Source organism: Podarcis vaucheri (assembly GCF_965113315.1).
Source record: "Podarcis vaucheri genome assembly, chromosome: 4".
Lineage (NCBI taxonomy): Eukaryota > Metazoa > Chordata > Lepidosauria > Squamata > Lacertidae > Podarcis > Podarcis vaucheri.
Window position 1 is genome coordinate 9,309,488 of NC_138762.1, and position 17,120 is coordinate 9,326,607.

At 42.1% G+C, this 17,120-nt stretch overlaps 1 protein-coding gene across 5 annotated transcripts in view; it reads left to right on the top strand.

Annotated features, from left to right (window-relative positions):
- FCHSD2 (FCH and double SH3 domains 2) overlaps positions 1-17,120 on the top strand; it is a 146,698-nt gene that overhangs the window by 21,522 nt on the left and 108,056 nt on the right. For all 5 annotated transcript variants that reach the window (XM_082219254.1, XM_082219255.1, XM_082219253.1 and 2 more), the window contains exon 3: positions 8,802-8,847. In XM_082219254.1, coding sequence (XP_082075380.1) covers positions 8,802-8,847 — 46 coding nt within the window. The remainder of the gene's footprint in view (positions 1-8,801; positions 8,848-17,120) is intronic.

Below are 17,120 nucleotides of genomic sequence, written 5' to 3' on the forward strand. Positions count from 1 at the left end.
GTAACCCTAATAAAGCTGGAATAGCCCTTGGTGGTTGTATTCAGGGGTCCACAATTTGTGGTCACCTAGATTTTACTCCTCCCTAGCTCAGTTTGAACCCTTGTTCCTACACTACACAGTGTGTGGCATTATTTTCATCACATCAGTTTGGTATTGGAGAATGGCTTGGGGATCCCAAGAATGTTTCAAAAAGTGGAGGCATCGTCAACTATAAAGGACGATGTGCCTCTTTATTACGCCATTTATTGATGGATTGAGCATATATCACTTCCATGCGGTTTCTTGAAAATCTGTCATGTGGGAGAGATTGCAGGGAGTGGGAGGCAGACTGAAAAAGACCGTGTCAAGGCCTGCCTCAGTTGTACTGTCGTCGTCACCCCCCAGCAACACAGGGTGATCCACCATCTACTATCGTGTGGGGCAGATCCTGCTATGTCCCCCCCCCACTTTAATATGCTACTGTTGTGTATCTAATTGAATGTTATTTGAAAGCTGTCTTGATTGGATTTAGATTCAGAAAGGTGTGAGATAATGTTCATAAATAAGGTTTTAAAAGAAAACTTGGATAAGTAGCTTTTAAAGTGCATGTTGAGAGCGATGGCAGAATGGCAACTAGTGTTGGAAAAATTAGACCTGGAGACTTTGAGTCACTGGAAAAGCTTCATCCTTTTGAAAACAAGTGGCAGCACAGACATAGAGAAGCTTTCCTTTGCTAGCAAGTCATATATTTACCCATGTTTTATTGCCTTGCAATTGTAAATGAAACAAAGGTTTTTTCCTTCAGTTTCCATCATTGGATGTTATAGTAAAGCCGGGTGGAAAAGTCCACATGTCTTAAAAGAATAAATTCCTTTTTATATTTGCTGGACAGGTGTAGTACTTACTTTTCCTGAACTCTGACTCAGAGCATTATGTACATGTGAGATAAACTTTTAAAAAGACTGCCTGCACTCAGCCTGGTATAAAAGTCTTGGGGGACCATGGAGAATAACTAAAGGGGGAAAGATAGCATTGGACAACTGACGAAAACTGTGAGCAGACTCTGGCAGCCCCAGCAGGTATTTGACACTGGACTGTACAGATGGGTGTCTTGCATTCACCAGTTGAATACAAAACTAGAATCAGATTGTGTACCAGAGCACTTGAAAGATTCTCCTTGTCAAATGAGGTTCTTCCACACTGTTAGTATACCTGAGAAGATCACCACAATCACAATCCTGTTCATTTTGAAGTCTGGGTACTCTGTTTCATGAACATGCTCCTTCCTATTACCGTTCGATGCCTTTATTAGCTTTTGGCCCCTGCTCCACCGTAACTTTCTAAACCTTTACAATCCCAACCTGCTTCCTGCATTGAATTTCAGTTTCGCATCAATTTGAAAGCTACAAGGGTGACAGAAAGAGGATGTGCTGACAGGTGTGCCAAATTTAGTTTGAGTCTTCATGATCTTCTGAGAATCATTAGAAGAAGTCTGTTTCTCTGGGTTCAAATGCACCAGCCTAAGATAATGAGAGGGCTTAATCTGACTCCATGCATTGACATAGGAAAAGGAAACAAAGAAAAGAATGCAATTGGTAGGCACTTAAATACTTTTTAAACAAAAAAGGTAGTATTTACATATCACAATCTACTTTCACAATGAGTGGCAGCGAGCCGTGTATGGAACTGGAGTGGTACAGTCTTAGCTTGGGCTTTTTTTCCTGTGCCACACATGCCAAAAAATAGTTGGTCAATTGTGTTATGCAGTAAATGGTAGATTTAAATAGTAATTGGTAATTATTTTAAGCAAAACAAAATCATACTGCCTTTCCCTCCTGCAGTGTGAACTTCCTTAAAGAGCCTTTATAACTGTAAATTTTATAAATTATAACTTGTGACAGTTCTTGGTACAAGGCAGAAAGCTGATTTATAAACACTGTATTAAAACAGACTCAAAGCCACAAAGCTGTCATCTAGCTCTAGCTCTCTGAAGCTAGTCTTTTCTGTTCATTTAAGCAACACTTGCTGCATCTTGACTTAAGATCTTGCAGTGGCATTGCTTTATAAAGGCATCCATTTCAAGATGGTGTGTAGAATATTATTTGTTAATCAGGGCTATAAACTAGCTCACCAGTTGTAGCAAACAATCTATAAGGAGGCTACATTCTGTCTGCAGTGGTACATTTCTTGCAAATCTTCTGAAACTGGAGTTGTTCATGAACCTGCCAAGTTCTGTCAAGTGTGTGTGTATGTGTACACACACACACACACACACACACTGCTTGCTTGTTTTGGTATAAGGAGGAAGAACTCTTTTAAAAGCCAGACCACATAATACTAGTTTCCTCCACAGTTATGTTATAGAGGAAGAACTAACGTATCCCCCTCTCACCAGTTTTAGGTGATTCCCATGGGTACTGTTGCTAGCCTTTCTGTTCCCCTGGAAAGTCCAAAATGTATCTTTGAATGTATAAACTACACTTATATAAAGCATAGTGCAGCTAGCTAGCAGCCCTTAAAAGGAAAAAGAGAGAGAGAGAGAGAGAGAATTGTTGGCTTCCATCATTCCATTCCCATTGGATTGAAAAAGCTTCCCCTAACTCTTGTGTATGCTTTTTCTCAATGCTTCCTTTGTCCTTCCCTAGTATTTTATTTGTAGAAAGAGGCAGGGGGATCCAGCAGAATGAATGGTGGGGACAGCAAGAAACTTTGGGTCAACCATCTTATTATGCAACAGATTTTTAACCAATGTTAGAAACTCAGATATATAAGCTCGGCGCCAAATAAAACCAGTGTTATAGTTGCCAAAATGGAACACCTAGTTGCCATTTTTGGGCCAGAAGGCCCGAAAACCGCGTTTTTCAATACAACTTTTTGGTTCCTGAAATTCATTCTGATCGTGCAGATAAAATATGATGGATGGAATTCTACGGGATGTGTTGCTAGTGTGTGAAAATAGTCAAAATCCGAGGATCCCCAGGCATGCATCTCCAGGAGGTGGAGACTTCAGGCGACATCTTGGCGCCTGGGTGTCTTCACTTGGTCACAAGTGACTGATAGCCAGGTGCAAAATGCACCTGGCGAATTTCAAACGCTGCTTTTAACTGCACATTAGGAAGTCATCCAATGTGAATGGGTCTGTTGTCAATTATCTGTCTGGACGTATGCATGGATATCTCCCTTTCCCAATGTAATAGCAGGGACTGAGTGCACCAGAAACGTCCTCACTATTGTGCTCTCTAACCTTGGCTCATGCCTTTTTTGCTATCCCCTATGTGCATTCTACACCAGTCTCCTGACATGGCTAATGCCTCTACAGTGGTACCTCGGGTTACATACACTTCTGGTTACATACACTTCGGGTTACAGACTCCGCTAACCCAGAAATAGTGCTTCAGGTTAAGAACTTTGCTTCAGGATGAGAACAGCAGCAGGAGGCCTCATTAGCTAAAGTGGTGCTTCAGGTTAAGAACAGTTTCAGGTTAAGTAAGGACCTCCGGAACGAATTAAGTACTTAACCCGAGGTACCACTGTACTGTGTTTCTATCCCCACCCCTTCCCTTTTATTGATTCTAGGAGTTCCCCTGGTTTTGAAGTCTTTGCTGCTTTGAGAAGAGGCCCTCCCTTCTCAGAGAGCATGGTGGAATCTCCCTTTTAGGGCAGAACTGTCAAACTCATGGCTGCCTGTTTTCTATTAGCAACCAACAGAGCGCACAAGACAGAGACTCAAGCTCTTGTTTTGAAGTTTACCTGGGGCTACATAAATTATATTACCGAGCACTTGGCAGGCTGCAGTACAAGACCGGCGTGTTACAACTGAGGCCCCGCGGGGTTGCTGGCTTGGCAGGTCTGCCCCAGGAGCCATCCTTTGTCTAGCAAATCTTAATGGGGCAGTAACAAGAAGGCCAGAACATGACAATCTCACTTAATTTCAAATGAATGAGTTGTATATAAAATGCCCATCTGAAGAATTTGCGCAGGAAACCAATTTTGTACCAAAAATGACATCTCTCCCCATCCCCTGGTTGGCATAGGTTAACTGTTACACATATTCTATTTCCAAAGTTGTTGTTGTTTAGTCGTTTAGTCATGTCCGACTCTTCATGACCCTATGGACCAGAGCACGCCAGGCACTCCTGTCTTCCACTGCCTCCCGCAGTTTGGTCAGACTCATGTATGTAGCTTTGAGAACACTGTCCAACCATCTCATCCTCTGTTGTCCCCTTCTCCTTGTGCCCTCCATCTTTCCCAACATCAGGGTCTTTTCCAGGGAGTCTTCTCTTCTCATGAGGTGGCCAAAGTATTGGAGCCTCAGCTTCAGGATCTGTCCTTCCAGTGAGCACTCAGGGCTAATTTCCTTAAGAATGGATGCGTTTGATCTTCTTGCAGTCCATGGGATTCTCAAGAGTCTCCTCCAGCACCATAATTCAAAAGCATCAGCCTTCTTTATGGTCCAGCTCTCACTTCCACACATCACTAACGGGAAAACCATGGCTTTAACTATACGGACCTTTGTTGGCAAGGTGATGTCTCTGCTTTTTAAGATGCTATCTAGGTTTGCCATCGCCTTTCTCCCAAGGAGCAGGCGTCTTTTAATTTCGTGACTGCTGTCACCATCTGCAGTGATCCCCTTCATGGATCACTGCCTTGCCATGGCGAAGGGGCTTGAATAACTCAGAGAAGCTATGAGCTACACCATGCAGGGCCACCCAAGATGGACAGGTCATAGTGGAGAGTTTTGACCAAACATGATCCACTTGGAGCAGGAACCGGCAAGCCACTCCAGTATCCCTGCCAAGAAAACTCCATGGACAAAGGCAACAGGCATTTCCAAAGTAAAGCCCTTTAAACCATTTACATGTTTGTTTTCTATCTTGGCAAGCACTTGAGAGGCAAGTGGATTGTTGGGGGCAAGAAAAGATGCATTGCGGAGTCATGAGGACCTGATGTAACTGTGGGGGAATATATGGCTGCACATCACCCTACCCAAAGGCCATTGCTGATTTCTGCCCAGCCCTGATTCCTGGTGTGAGCAGCTTCTTCTGATGTCTGCATATTGTCACATTTTACTCTGCACCCAAGAAACCTAGGAGGTTGCTTTTTAAAGGAGGCATAAGACAGGTACATGATTTCATACTTGTGCTTCCTGGCCCTGAGTAGTTTAGGAGGATAAATGTGAACTTAAATCAGCATATAAAAAAAATAGGCAAAGCATTTTCCCCACCTTGGTCATCTAAAACAAAACCTTTTGCTTTTTCTATGTGCTCTTATAGAAAAAAATGAAGGTAAACACTGGAAGCATACTGCATAAATACTCTGATAGGACAAGGTTTCCTTACTTGACAGATTTCTTGAAAACACCAGCTTCTGCCTCAGAGACAAGGTCGGAGGGAATGCAGTTTACCATCTTTAGCCTTCTTTTGTAGCAATTATTAATGTCGAAGTCATGCATATAAAACAGCAGTTATGAATACATGTGCCTAATGCATAACAGATGGGGGAGGGGGTTGTGCAAGCAAATAGGGTCTTTCCAGGATTTTAATGAGTGCTACAGAAGGCTTTTGTTAATATATAATGCCAAACATTCACTACTAGAATGCTGGGGGACGAACAAGCCCCCTCCCCTCTCTTGAATTAAACTGTTAAATCTGAAATTCTTGACATTGTACAAATGTGGAATGTCAGATTACTCAAGATAAGACAGTAAACGTTTTAGATCAGTGACTTTTTTCCCTGCTGCTAGCAGAGGTTCTTTACTCTTGGGAAATCTGACTCTTTAAATCTTGTTTCTCTTGATGTCTGGTAATAAACGTCTAGATGTCATAAGAGGGTTCCTGTATAAACTGTCCTGAGGTGGAAAAAAAAGCTTTGTATATGTCTGTTTAGGGATGTCAGTAACACAGCTGGAGAGAACACAAATCCTGAAAACATAAAAGGCTGGTACTGTCAATCTCCAGTATTGCTTCTTCCTAAGTCAATTCTTTGCAAAGAGAGAATAAAATGCAATAGCTAGTTCATGCTGCAATTAAATACTGGGGGCGAGAGAGGCTTTTCCTGTACCTTAGAATAGCATTGCTACAAAGCAAGATTTCTAACATACTGCTTGATAATGATCACAGGGGACAAAAAGAAAGTTTTTAATCATTGTAGTGCATTCTGTGCAACTTAGTGTATCTGCTATTGCAGATGTTGGCTATTCTGTATCTTAAAAGCTGCTTGACTCTTTCACAAAGTAGCATGAGCAACACTCATAGTTGCTGTACAGTATTGTTCCTGCAATAGAGCTTCAAGTTATCTTGAAGGGAGACTCATACAAAGCAGACTTCTGTGAGAGGAAGCAAGTATGAATTGAACTTATGTTTCAAGTCAGCTTCTTAGGGGGAAATCCTCAAGGCCTTATCACTACTGTTAGTTTATGCTTGGGGGGGGGACAAAAGTTTTAAGCTAAACAGTGAGCCATAGCTTAATGCAATTACACAAATTTGCATATTTCTGCAACTCCTGCTCTCGCATAATTTATCATGGTTTTGCTAATCAGAGGAGGGGCAAGGACTTTGGAAAATTTCACAGATTTTAGCAGTCAGAAACATGCTTTTAAAAAAAAGCAAGCCGAGATTATGAATAATAGCTCCATGCTAAACACGATATTCTGTACTCTTGCAGAATTGTAGGAAACACACAGCCCTGACTAAAGCTTGAATGTGTACACCTAAATCTTTTTTTAAAATGAATAAAAGGAAAATATTTATTTAAAGATAATAAAAATATTGGAAATAAAGAATTGGTTTGGATATTTTCATTTGAAGTATATAAAAAGGTAGGTCAGTAACTAACTTGGTTTGAAAAATTGTTAGTATAATTACAGGCGACTCAGAAGGAGATATCTAAATTTTAATGGAGAATGAAAAGAATGAAAATGCATTATTTGAAAGCCGAATGAGCAAATTATTGTCAGGTAGTGATTAATGAAAATATAGAGAGAGCGTTTTCTTCTTCATCATCATATAGTATTATTATTATTATTATTATTATTATTACTATTACCCACCCATCTGGCTGGGTTTCCCAGCCACTCTGAGCAGCTCCCAACAGAATATTAAAAATACGATAAAATATCATACATTAAAATTTTCCCTAAACAGGGCTGCCTTCAGATGTCTTCTAAAAGTCAGATAGCTGTTTATTTCCTTGACATCTGATGGAAGGGTGCCACTACCGAGAAGGCCCTCTGCCTGGTTCCCTGTAACCTCACTTCTTTGGGAGGGAACCGCCAGAAGGCCCTCAGTATCCGGGCAGAATGTTGGGGGTGGAGACGCTCCTTCAGATATACTGGGCCAAGGCTGTTTAGGGCTTTGAAGGTCAGCACCAACACTTTGAATTTTGCTCAGAAATGTGCTGGGAGCCAATGCAAGTCTTTCAGAACCAGTGTTATGTGATCTCAGTTAAAAATCTCAATCTCAACATGACTAAGTAAAATAAATAAGGATGCACTTGTGTTAGAGATGTGCTGAACCAATACCATATGGCTTTCCAGGTGGGCATGTAGAAATATTCAACAGCTCTGAAATAAATCTGTCAAAATTATTAAGAATTGCTATGTGTGAATTTATTAATACCATTATGGCTATTACATGGTTATAATGAGGACCTGGTACCTAAAAGATAACAAGAATTGATGTAAATTCCTACAGCTTGAAGAAAGCTTGTGTTGAGCTGAAACTCATCTGTTAAAATTGGAATATATTTTCATGGAAATATAGCTCTGTTGGTCGAGCATGAGGCTCTTAATCTCAGGATTATGGGTTCAAGCCCCATTGCACAGGGTTAGACTAGATGGCCTTTGGTTACTTTCAACTCTGCAATTCTATGGTTCTATGTTTCTGGTATAATGTAATATTAATGGGTTATTTTATATAGAGCATATGATTTATAACCATTATTGACTAAAACAATAAGAAAATACTGGGGGGTTTTAATCTCAGTTTTCAGTTACATGGTCTTTATGTTATTTCTCTGTTGAGAGTTTCCTTTTAAGTAGATTATATATATTTCATTCTGGTGTTGCTTTTATTACCAAGAATTTTAAAATATATCTTGGAATGTTCAGGTTATTACTTGACAAACCTTTACTGAATTTGCTGAAAAGTAGAAAACTGATAAAATAAACACCAATAAAGAATGAATGTCTTTTCACCTCTCAACTAGGACTTGTTCATTACAAGGAATAGAATTGTAAATTGACATGCAGATTTTCAGTCTGCATTTAAAGAAAGCCGTCCTGATGCCCTGGAGAGTGATTTAATTTTTTTAAACTTAAAACCTTGCCTAATATTTATTTGTAGTTTGCCGCTAATGAACTTAGGAAATTGAAAAAAAATCCTCAGAAAAATGAAGCACTGGGAAATTTTCCATTTCACTTCACTGACAGTAAGGGGATCTATGCCAATGTGACTGAAGCAGGGCATTTCTTTGAGAGGGGATGAGAGTCTTGCACTTGGAAAAACTGGCCAAACATGCTAAGGATAGAACTGGAACAGTTCCTTTCAAAAAGCCTGGGTGAGGCTCAGCTGGGCTGGTTGAAATATCTTGTGGCATCCCCAAGAACTGTCCTCCACTTGAGGCGGAAGTGCTTCTGAACACATAAGCTACAGGTGCCCGTTAATGTTTTAATCACTGAACAGTTCATCGTCCGTGTGTTTTCTTGCCAGGGCAAACCTACAAAGTGAGCTGAGCTTATGCAGAACTTATATTTAAAGTGCATCAGTTGCATTTGCACTGTAATACTCTCTGTTTTGATGACATTTCCTTCATGTTTCTTGTAGGATATTCAGTCAGAAGAAGGCTGCAATTGAGAGAGAATATGCCCAGGTAAGTCGCAGAATAACTCCGTGCTGATTGTCCGAGGACTGGCAAAGTGTCTCTTTTCCTCTGCTCCAAGTCTCCTGCTCCCCTCCCATCCAACCAAAAAAAGCCCATCCTGGTGACATGGCCACTGCCAACAAGGCAGACCCAGAAAAGGTAGCAGCGGTCCCACAAAAATTAGGTATAGAGAAACTTAACTAACCTCCACATTCCTGGCAGTAGGAATGTTCTTGTTGTATACAGGGTCTTGCTGATGATCTGTTCCCTTGCCTCAGGTGTGAGACATTTGGCGTTCCTTCTTCCAGTGCGCTTAAGACAGGGATCGGCAACCCAAGGCCCATGGGCCGGTAGCGGCCCGCGAGGCTTGTCGAACCAGCCCATGGCGACCCCTGCCCGCTCTTACCAGCGCGGCACGGGGACCAACTTCCAGATTGATGGCGCCTGTGCACACGAGTGCTCCTCCACCCTTGATGTGCGCTGGAAATAGCGTGTGTGCATGCGTGCGGGATGGAGAAGCGTCCGGCACCCGTGCGCATGCGCACACACTATTTCTGGTGCTCTTCCAGGTCAGAGTAGCGCCGGAAATAGTGTACGCGCATGGGCGCTCCTCTTACCCGGAAGAGCGTGCATGTGCGCACGCTCTAGCCCATCCTCTGATGGACGGAGCGTCAACCAGCCCACCCTCCGATTAAGGTTGCTGGCCTCTGACTTAAGAGCTGGGAAAGAGACTTTGGAGTCTTTGTGCTACAAGGCTGGGGTTGCATAACGTGGCCCTGCCTTCAGTGTTCTGCACATTGTACTCTATTCTTAGTACACTTATTGCGTGATCCAGTGTGGTGCTGTTGAATGGCTTTGGACCTCGGAAACCTAGGGATAAATCTCCTTTACCGTGAAGTCCCTAAATAGCTTTGAGAAATGCAGGGACTGCCTCATTAAAACAGAAATAGGGGCAGTCTTCTCAGGCTCTCTTAAGAAGATGAATTTCGCGAGAAATTGGATATCCTTTGCACATTATATCCCACGTGAACAATAAATAATACCAACAGCACTGCTAAAAATGCTACACTGATGCACACAGTTAAGTATTCTGGTTTAATTTGGTGCAACTGAACTATTCATGTGCCTGCAAGTGTCTGTGCTTTGCTGGCATGCTGACCATCAGCTCGTTAGGCGAATTCGGACACTAAATAAAAACATTTTCTTTTCTGTCTGTCTGCAACATGTCTGAAATTCATTTTCGTTATTTCTGACAAGGAATACATGTATAATGCCTGCTGGTCGCAGTTCTGTCAGACATGTCACATTCCCCCCCCCTTTGTGTCTCCCCTTCTGCTATCCTACGGTCTGTCAATTACCAAACATTTATCTTCAGTTGTTTGTTGTTTGAAGGCAGGGGAAGAGTTATTGAGGGAAAATGTAGCTTGCCAATAAATTTTGAGTGGCATGTTGAAGACCACAAGCAGTGAAGAACAGACCTCATCGTGAAACATTTGGCTTCAGCGAGTCCCTCTTATTGCCCCTTCCGTCGGACAGAAATAGTAACCTTTTTTCTTGCTCTTCAGAAAACGAAATGGTACAGATGAAATAAACTGCTTTGTGTGAGTTCTTTGGTGCTGTGCCAGCCGTGTCTTGTTGGAAACAAAGAAATGGCAGTGTTTTGTCATTTAAGTCCTATAATAAAACATACTGAATTGCAAAGGCTGTACTCTTTCATGGTCAAAAATGTGTCGATTGAAGGAACATGCGCCAGCATTTCTGAGCAGTAGGAGACCTTGAAGCGGATTGAAACATGAATTGGATGGAATATGTCCATCCTTCAGGCGTAGGTGTTTGTGTATAGTCCTGCTGGGGCCCTTTTCTGTAGCAGTAGTTAAACTATAAAGTTGGCCATGGTTACCATACATTTAGTACAAATTAAGCCAGACTTTTATTGACCATCCTAAGGACGCCCCTGATTTAGTGAGCAGGACTTTACAGGAGACCCCACCAGATGCATTGGATGGCTATGAGCACAGCTGAGCAAGATGGTTTGAACAGTGCTTTTTTTCTTAGTCTAGGGAATATAAGGGGCATAGTGAACTCCTTAAAGCCTGTTTCCCCTCACTGCAGTGCTAGAAGCAGTGCTTTCAGTCGCAGAGAAATCCAGAAAGTGTTGACAGCTAAAGAAAACAGAGAAAATGTTTAAGTTAAATCTGTTGTAAATGATTATTCAGTATATAAGGTCCTAAGTGTACAGTAGCTGACTTGTTTGGCTTCGAGCAGATAAAAAGCCTTCTATCAGCCCAGCTCTCCAGCCTTACCCTCCCAAGGAAAGAAAAGGGGGGAGAGCGGAAATGTAAGGGTGGCCAAGTCGACTCAGGAAAGTGGCCTGTGCCAGCTGCCAAGTAATAAAAAGGCAGGCTCCTAATCTGACAAATATTTGCTACCTGCAGGGAGAAGTTCCTGTAGGGCCAAAGGTAGAGGGTTATATTTGGCTGACCATGGTGAAGACTGCAGTGCTTCATCTTCCATTGTCATAATTATCTTAAGCAATTCAGGATCAAATTCCAGTTCCTCACCTGAAGTGTAAACATTCACTTAGATAGCCTTATTTCATTAACAAAACTAGAACCCCCTTTTTTTGGCAATTAATGCTGGAGGGAGCATGCAATATCACTGAGATCTGAATCCACTAGTGTGACTTAAGGCTGCAATTCTACGCAGTTCCTAGGAGTTTATCTTATTGAACTCCATGGGAATTTCCTCTTGGTCAGTGTGCGTGAGATTATAGTGCGAGGCAAGTTAAGATCTGGGTTGCTGTCCAGACAAGAAAAATACTTACTGAATGAAAGTATTGGATTTAAGTTAAAAACCCACCTTCTGCATCTTTCAGTTACAGCACGTTACTGAACTTGTTGGCATAATGGTAGTGTAACCCAGCATGCCATCTCTGTCTAGTAGAACTTGCGTTCTCCATCTTTTCATGGATCCTTTAAGAGTGCTTTTACAGGAAAGGCACACACATCCATTGCCCAGTGATCTGAGGACCACTCCACCCTGGCTTTGTTTGAACATATTGCATAGAGTGGCATCAGTTTCATGTGGATACCCATTTGGACATCTAGAAAACTTTAAAAACTCATATATTTAACTTAAGATGCATGCCCTGGTGGCTACTGTATCTTTAATGTGAACTGATCATAGTGGTTTTTTATTACTATTAGTTTTATTTATATCTTACATTTCTTTCTTTCTTAAATTTCCAAATAATAAAGGGTGTGTGAGCTTGGTGCTTAATATTTTACAATTAAAAGTCCAAATTCTGTTCAGTGGGGTGGTACATTTTTGCAACCTGAACTATTGTGTCTTGCCTATTAGGCACAAGTTTGTCTTCTGCTAATGTCACAAGGAACAACACAGAGCATTGCAGACTTCCACTAGGACCTGTTTGGCGTGTCCTTCCCCAGGGTGTTCTGAGATTCCACTAAGCACTTCGAATATTGTCATAACTTTCTCTGTAGCCCTAAGGTCCTTCTTTTTTCTTTTAAAAAAGATTATACCCTAATTTGAAGGAGTGCTGCATTTAGTGATAAGGTTCAAACTCCAGTTCAAATGGCCAGAAGACTGACTGCCGTGAGCAATGTGATCTTATTTAGCCACTACAATGGGGTAAAGGAAATATGCTTAGATTTTTCTTCCCCTTTCATAATTTCTGTGCTATGAAGTCATCTGTTAAGGGTTTTAAATTGTGTGTGAAAGATCATGGTTCAGATCCCAGGGACTGGTGAACTTCCTGTGCAAATGTTATTTTGTTCAGTGTGAGAGAGATAACATATAGCTTAATGTCTCCCGCACTGAACAAAATATTTCATACAAAATTTAAAACCCTTAACAGATGATTTCATTATAACTCTGCTAGTTAATTGCAAACTATAGAGAAAGAAATCATGCGTACACTAGGAACGACTGGCTGAAAGTCACACATTCATTTCACAGAATGATCAGCCCTCTCGGTGGGTTATTATTTGGATAAAAGCTGCCTGAAGTTGGACTCTAGCGATGTCCAGAGGGCCAAAGGTTCCTCATCCCTGACATAGTAAGTTGCGAGCTTAATGTATATGTAATGACCAAAACAGTTCTTCGATTTTAGCTTCAGCGTGCTTTTTGCTCACGAGGAGTGAAACACATATTTTAAAGTCACTTTATATGTATGCATGTCGCCCTTTTACAGAAGTCAGAATGGCGCATGTAAGACTTCCTGTTCCCTTCAGTTAGTGCCCAGCTTCTTCCCACATGGAGAAACATTAGTGGACTAATGTGAGATCTGAACTTCCAATAGTGAGCAAATTCCACTCTCTCCAAGTAGTTTGGTTTTGGCTCATTGCTTTGTCAGAGTTGTAGGGAGTCTGAAATATTTTTAGTCTCTTGGTAACAAGACACCAGTTTAATTACTCAGGTTTCCTTATCCACAATGGCTAGGTAACAGTCTTCCTTGGCGATGAGATATAGAAGGTAGCTTCAGTTCCAAGGTTTATCTTGTAAGGTCACACTCAGCTTTGTACAGGAAGAAGGGTTCAATTTCCCTGTCTCTAAAATGTAAGGCCCTTAGTACAATCACGGGAACACCCTTGCCTGACAGCATATTATAGGACAGGACAAATCTGGGATGGAGAAGCAGGGAGTGCAGGCAAAGTCCCCTCCTGAAGATCTGTCTGTTATCGAAGGCTGTGTGTTGTCCTAGGCTGGGAGAGTACAATTTCAAATTCACACCATCCCTCAGCGGAGGAGACGGATAACTATGACATCTCACTGATTTTAAAAGTCTATCTGTGGCCTTCTGTTGGCTTTCAAGCTGCCGCTTCTTTCAAAATCACACCATTGCAACATCTGGAAATTCAGCAGAAGCTCAGTTTGTGTAATGAGATTCCTTTAATGGCTGTTGAAGATGATAACCAAGTTATTGAGAGAGAATCAAGAGTGAGTAGACTTTAATTAAATATCACATTGGCCACAAGCCCAGAAGCAGCGCTTGGATAAAAAGAGGTGTGTTTGTGAGATACAGACTGAGTGAATACTTATTTTTTTGCTTTATTTATTGCCATTGGCTTCAAGATACTCATGCAATGCAGATGTTCAGTCTGTATACAGGTACAGGAGGAGTATTGTTGCCAATTATTGGTATCAGTGGTTCTTCTTTTTAAAAGAAGTTTGCCCTGAGGTTACTTATTTTTTATATGGAGGAGATAAAAAGGTTAGTTATTTTTTATACAGTGGTGCCCCGCAAGACGAATGCCTCGCAAGATGGAAAACCCACTAGACGAAAGCCTTTAATAGCCGCTAAACCGCTAATAGCGCTAATCCGCTAAGCCGCTAATAGGGTTGCTTCGCAAGACAAAAAAACCACTAGACGAAGAGACTCGCGGAACGGATTAATTTCATCTTGCGAAGCACCACTGTATGGAGGAGTATTATTGCCAATTATTGGTATCAGTGGTTCTTCTTTTTAAAAAAAGTTTGGCCTGAGGTTACTTATTTTTTATATGGAGGAGATAAAAATGCCCAAACAAGCATAGCTGTGTAGACAAAAAACTGTCTATCCCCGTGTGTGCATGTTGTGTGGACTCTGCACAGGAAAATTCCTGAAACCCCCGACAATTCCTTAAGGGCATAAGAGGTAAGGAGAAAACGTAACAGTTCCCTCCGTTGCCACCTGCTCACTTCTTGAAAAAAATGGAGTGATGTAACGCTGGAGTCATATGGGATTGCAGATCTTTCTTTATGAAGTGGAAAATTCAGTTTTCTATTACATTATCATCCTTTAAATTTCTATACTGCCCCTTCATCTGAGGATCACAGGACCATTTGCAATATATAAAAAAAGAAGTATATAACATGGTAACAAATAGAAACACACGCACACACATAGTTTCAAAGGCCACAGATTGTTTAATTAGCCAAAGGCCTGGGAGAAGAGGAATGCTTTTGCCTGGCACCTAAAGATATGTAATGAAGGCGCCAGGAGGGCCTCCCTAGGGAGAGCATTCCACAAACGGGAGCCGTTGCAGAAAAGGCCTGCTCTTGTGTTGCCACCCTCCAGGCCTCTTGTGGAGGCACATGAAGAAGGACCTCCGATGATGATCACAGGATCTGGGTCAGTTTTCTAGCTCATGTAAGAAGAGCTGTGTGTCTGTCCTCAGATTAGCTTTCGTAGCTTCCTTTACTTTCTCCATTCTCTTGACAAATCTCTGCAGCGCCCTCTTCTCCCTTTAGTGTCTTCCTATACAGTGGTGCCCCGCAAGACGAATGCCTCGCAAGACGTAAAACTCGCTAGACGAAAGAGTTTTCCGTTTTGGAGGTACTTCGCAAAACAAATCTCCTATGGGCTTGCTTCGCAAGACAACAATGCCTTGCGAGTTCCTGCTGGTCCCCCCCCCTTTTCTAAGTCACTAAGCCACTTATCAGCTGATCCGATCAGCAGATAAGCCGCTAAAAGCAGCTAAAAGCCTCTAATAGCGCTAAGCCGCTAATTCTTCAATGGGCTTGCTTCGCAAGACAAAAAAAACCGCTAGACGAAGAGAATCACAGAACGGATTCTTTTCGTCTTGCGAGGCACCACTGTATATAGTTTCCTGTTATTGATGGGACTTCTGTATCACACTGGAGTGCAGAGCTAGTGGCTCAGGGAAGGAAGTGGATAGTGTTGTGCTGAGATGATCAGTGTAACCATATATTTAGGAAAACCACTAAGTGTGATATTGGCATCAGCAGTTTGGGAATCTCTGTTTTGATTTGTTTTAAGGCAAATTTCTAAATATTACAGTTGTGGTAATCTATTTGAAAATCTTTGGGCAATACCAGATGAAATCTCTGAAGCCAGAAAAGTGATTCAAGGACATGCCGATTGAGCTGCAGTATGTTCCAGTAAAGGAGGGTAGCTGAATGCAAAATGTCCTTATGGATTCATGTCCACATGACCTAGTGACAGTCAGTGGCTTAGACCTACCCTCCATGAGTCAGTTCTGTCAATCATGGAGGCTTACTTGATGCTTGTAATGATAGGTGCTGGTCTGAACTTTCTACATGCTTTATGTCTATGGATCATGGCATTCATGCACCTGGCGTGAGTTGAATATAAAATATACAGCTCATGAACTATCTGCGACTTGAACTGGGAAGAACAATTAACATCTTGTTCCACAATAGTTGCAAAAAAGGAAAAAAGATCAGCATACTAATCCGTGTATGTTCCAGAAAGGTTTAATTATCACTTTCCTGCAAGCAGAAACCAGACTTCATACAGATAATGAAAACGTTTTAAGGTGACTTAGTGATTCAGGTGTTGGCAAAGATTGAGGGCACAAGGAGAAGGGGACGACAGAGGACGAGATGGTTGGACAGTGTTCTCAAAGCTACAAATATGAGTCTGACCAAACTGCGGGAGGCAGTGGAAGACAGGAGTGCCTGGCGTGCACTGGTCCAGGGGGTCACGAAGAGTCAGACACGACTAAATGACAACAACAAAGTGATTCAGGAACTGTAAAGGTGAAGTTTGTGGTCTTCAAAAAACTAAGGTCATGTCCTCTTCACTTCAAACTCACCTTACTAAAGACAATGGTGAGCTACAATACACAACAGTTTGAAAGACTTGCGTGTTACGTTATTCTCTCACTAAGAAACCCCCTCTCCTCTCCATAGAAGTTAGAGTCAAAGTAAACTTAATACCCCCCTCTCCATTTTAAAATTGCTAGTCAGCACACAGGCAGAAGCTCTCTTGGCCACTTCCACTCATACAGCAGAAGGCAGCGATAGCCTAAAGGTAAAAGTAAAGGTAAAGGGACCCCTGACCATTGGGTCCAGTCGTGACCGTCTCTGGGGTTGCGGCGCTCATCTTGCTTTACTTGCTGAGGGAGCCGGCATACAGCTTCCAGGTCATGTGGCCAGCATGACAAAGCCGCTTCTGGCGAACCAGAGCAGCGCACGGAAACGCCGTTTACCTTCCCGCCAGAGCGGTACCTATTTATCTACTTGTACTTTGATGTGCTTTCAAACTGCTAGGTTGGCAGGAGCAGGGACCGAGCAACAGGAGCTCACCCCGTTGCGGGGATTCGAATCGCTGACCTTCTGATCGGCAAGTCCTAGGCTCTGTGGTTTAACCCACAGCGCCACCCGCGTCCCTGTAGCGATAGCCTAGAAGGCTTTCAAAGAAGATTAGAGAAATTCATTGAGGTGAGGGCTACTTGCCACGATGGCTACGCTCTGCCTCCACAGCTGCAGCCAGTAATGCTTCTGAAAACCAGTTT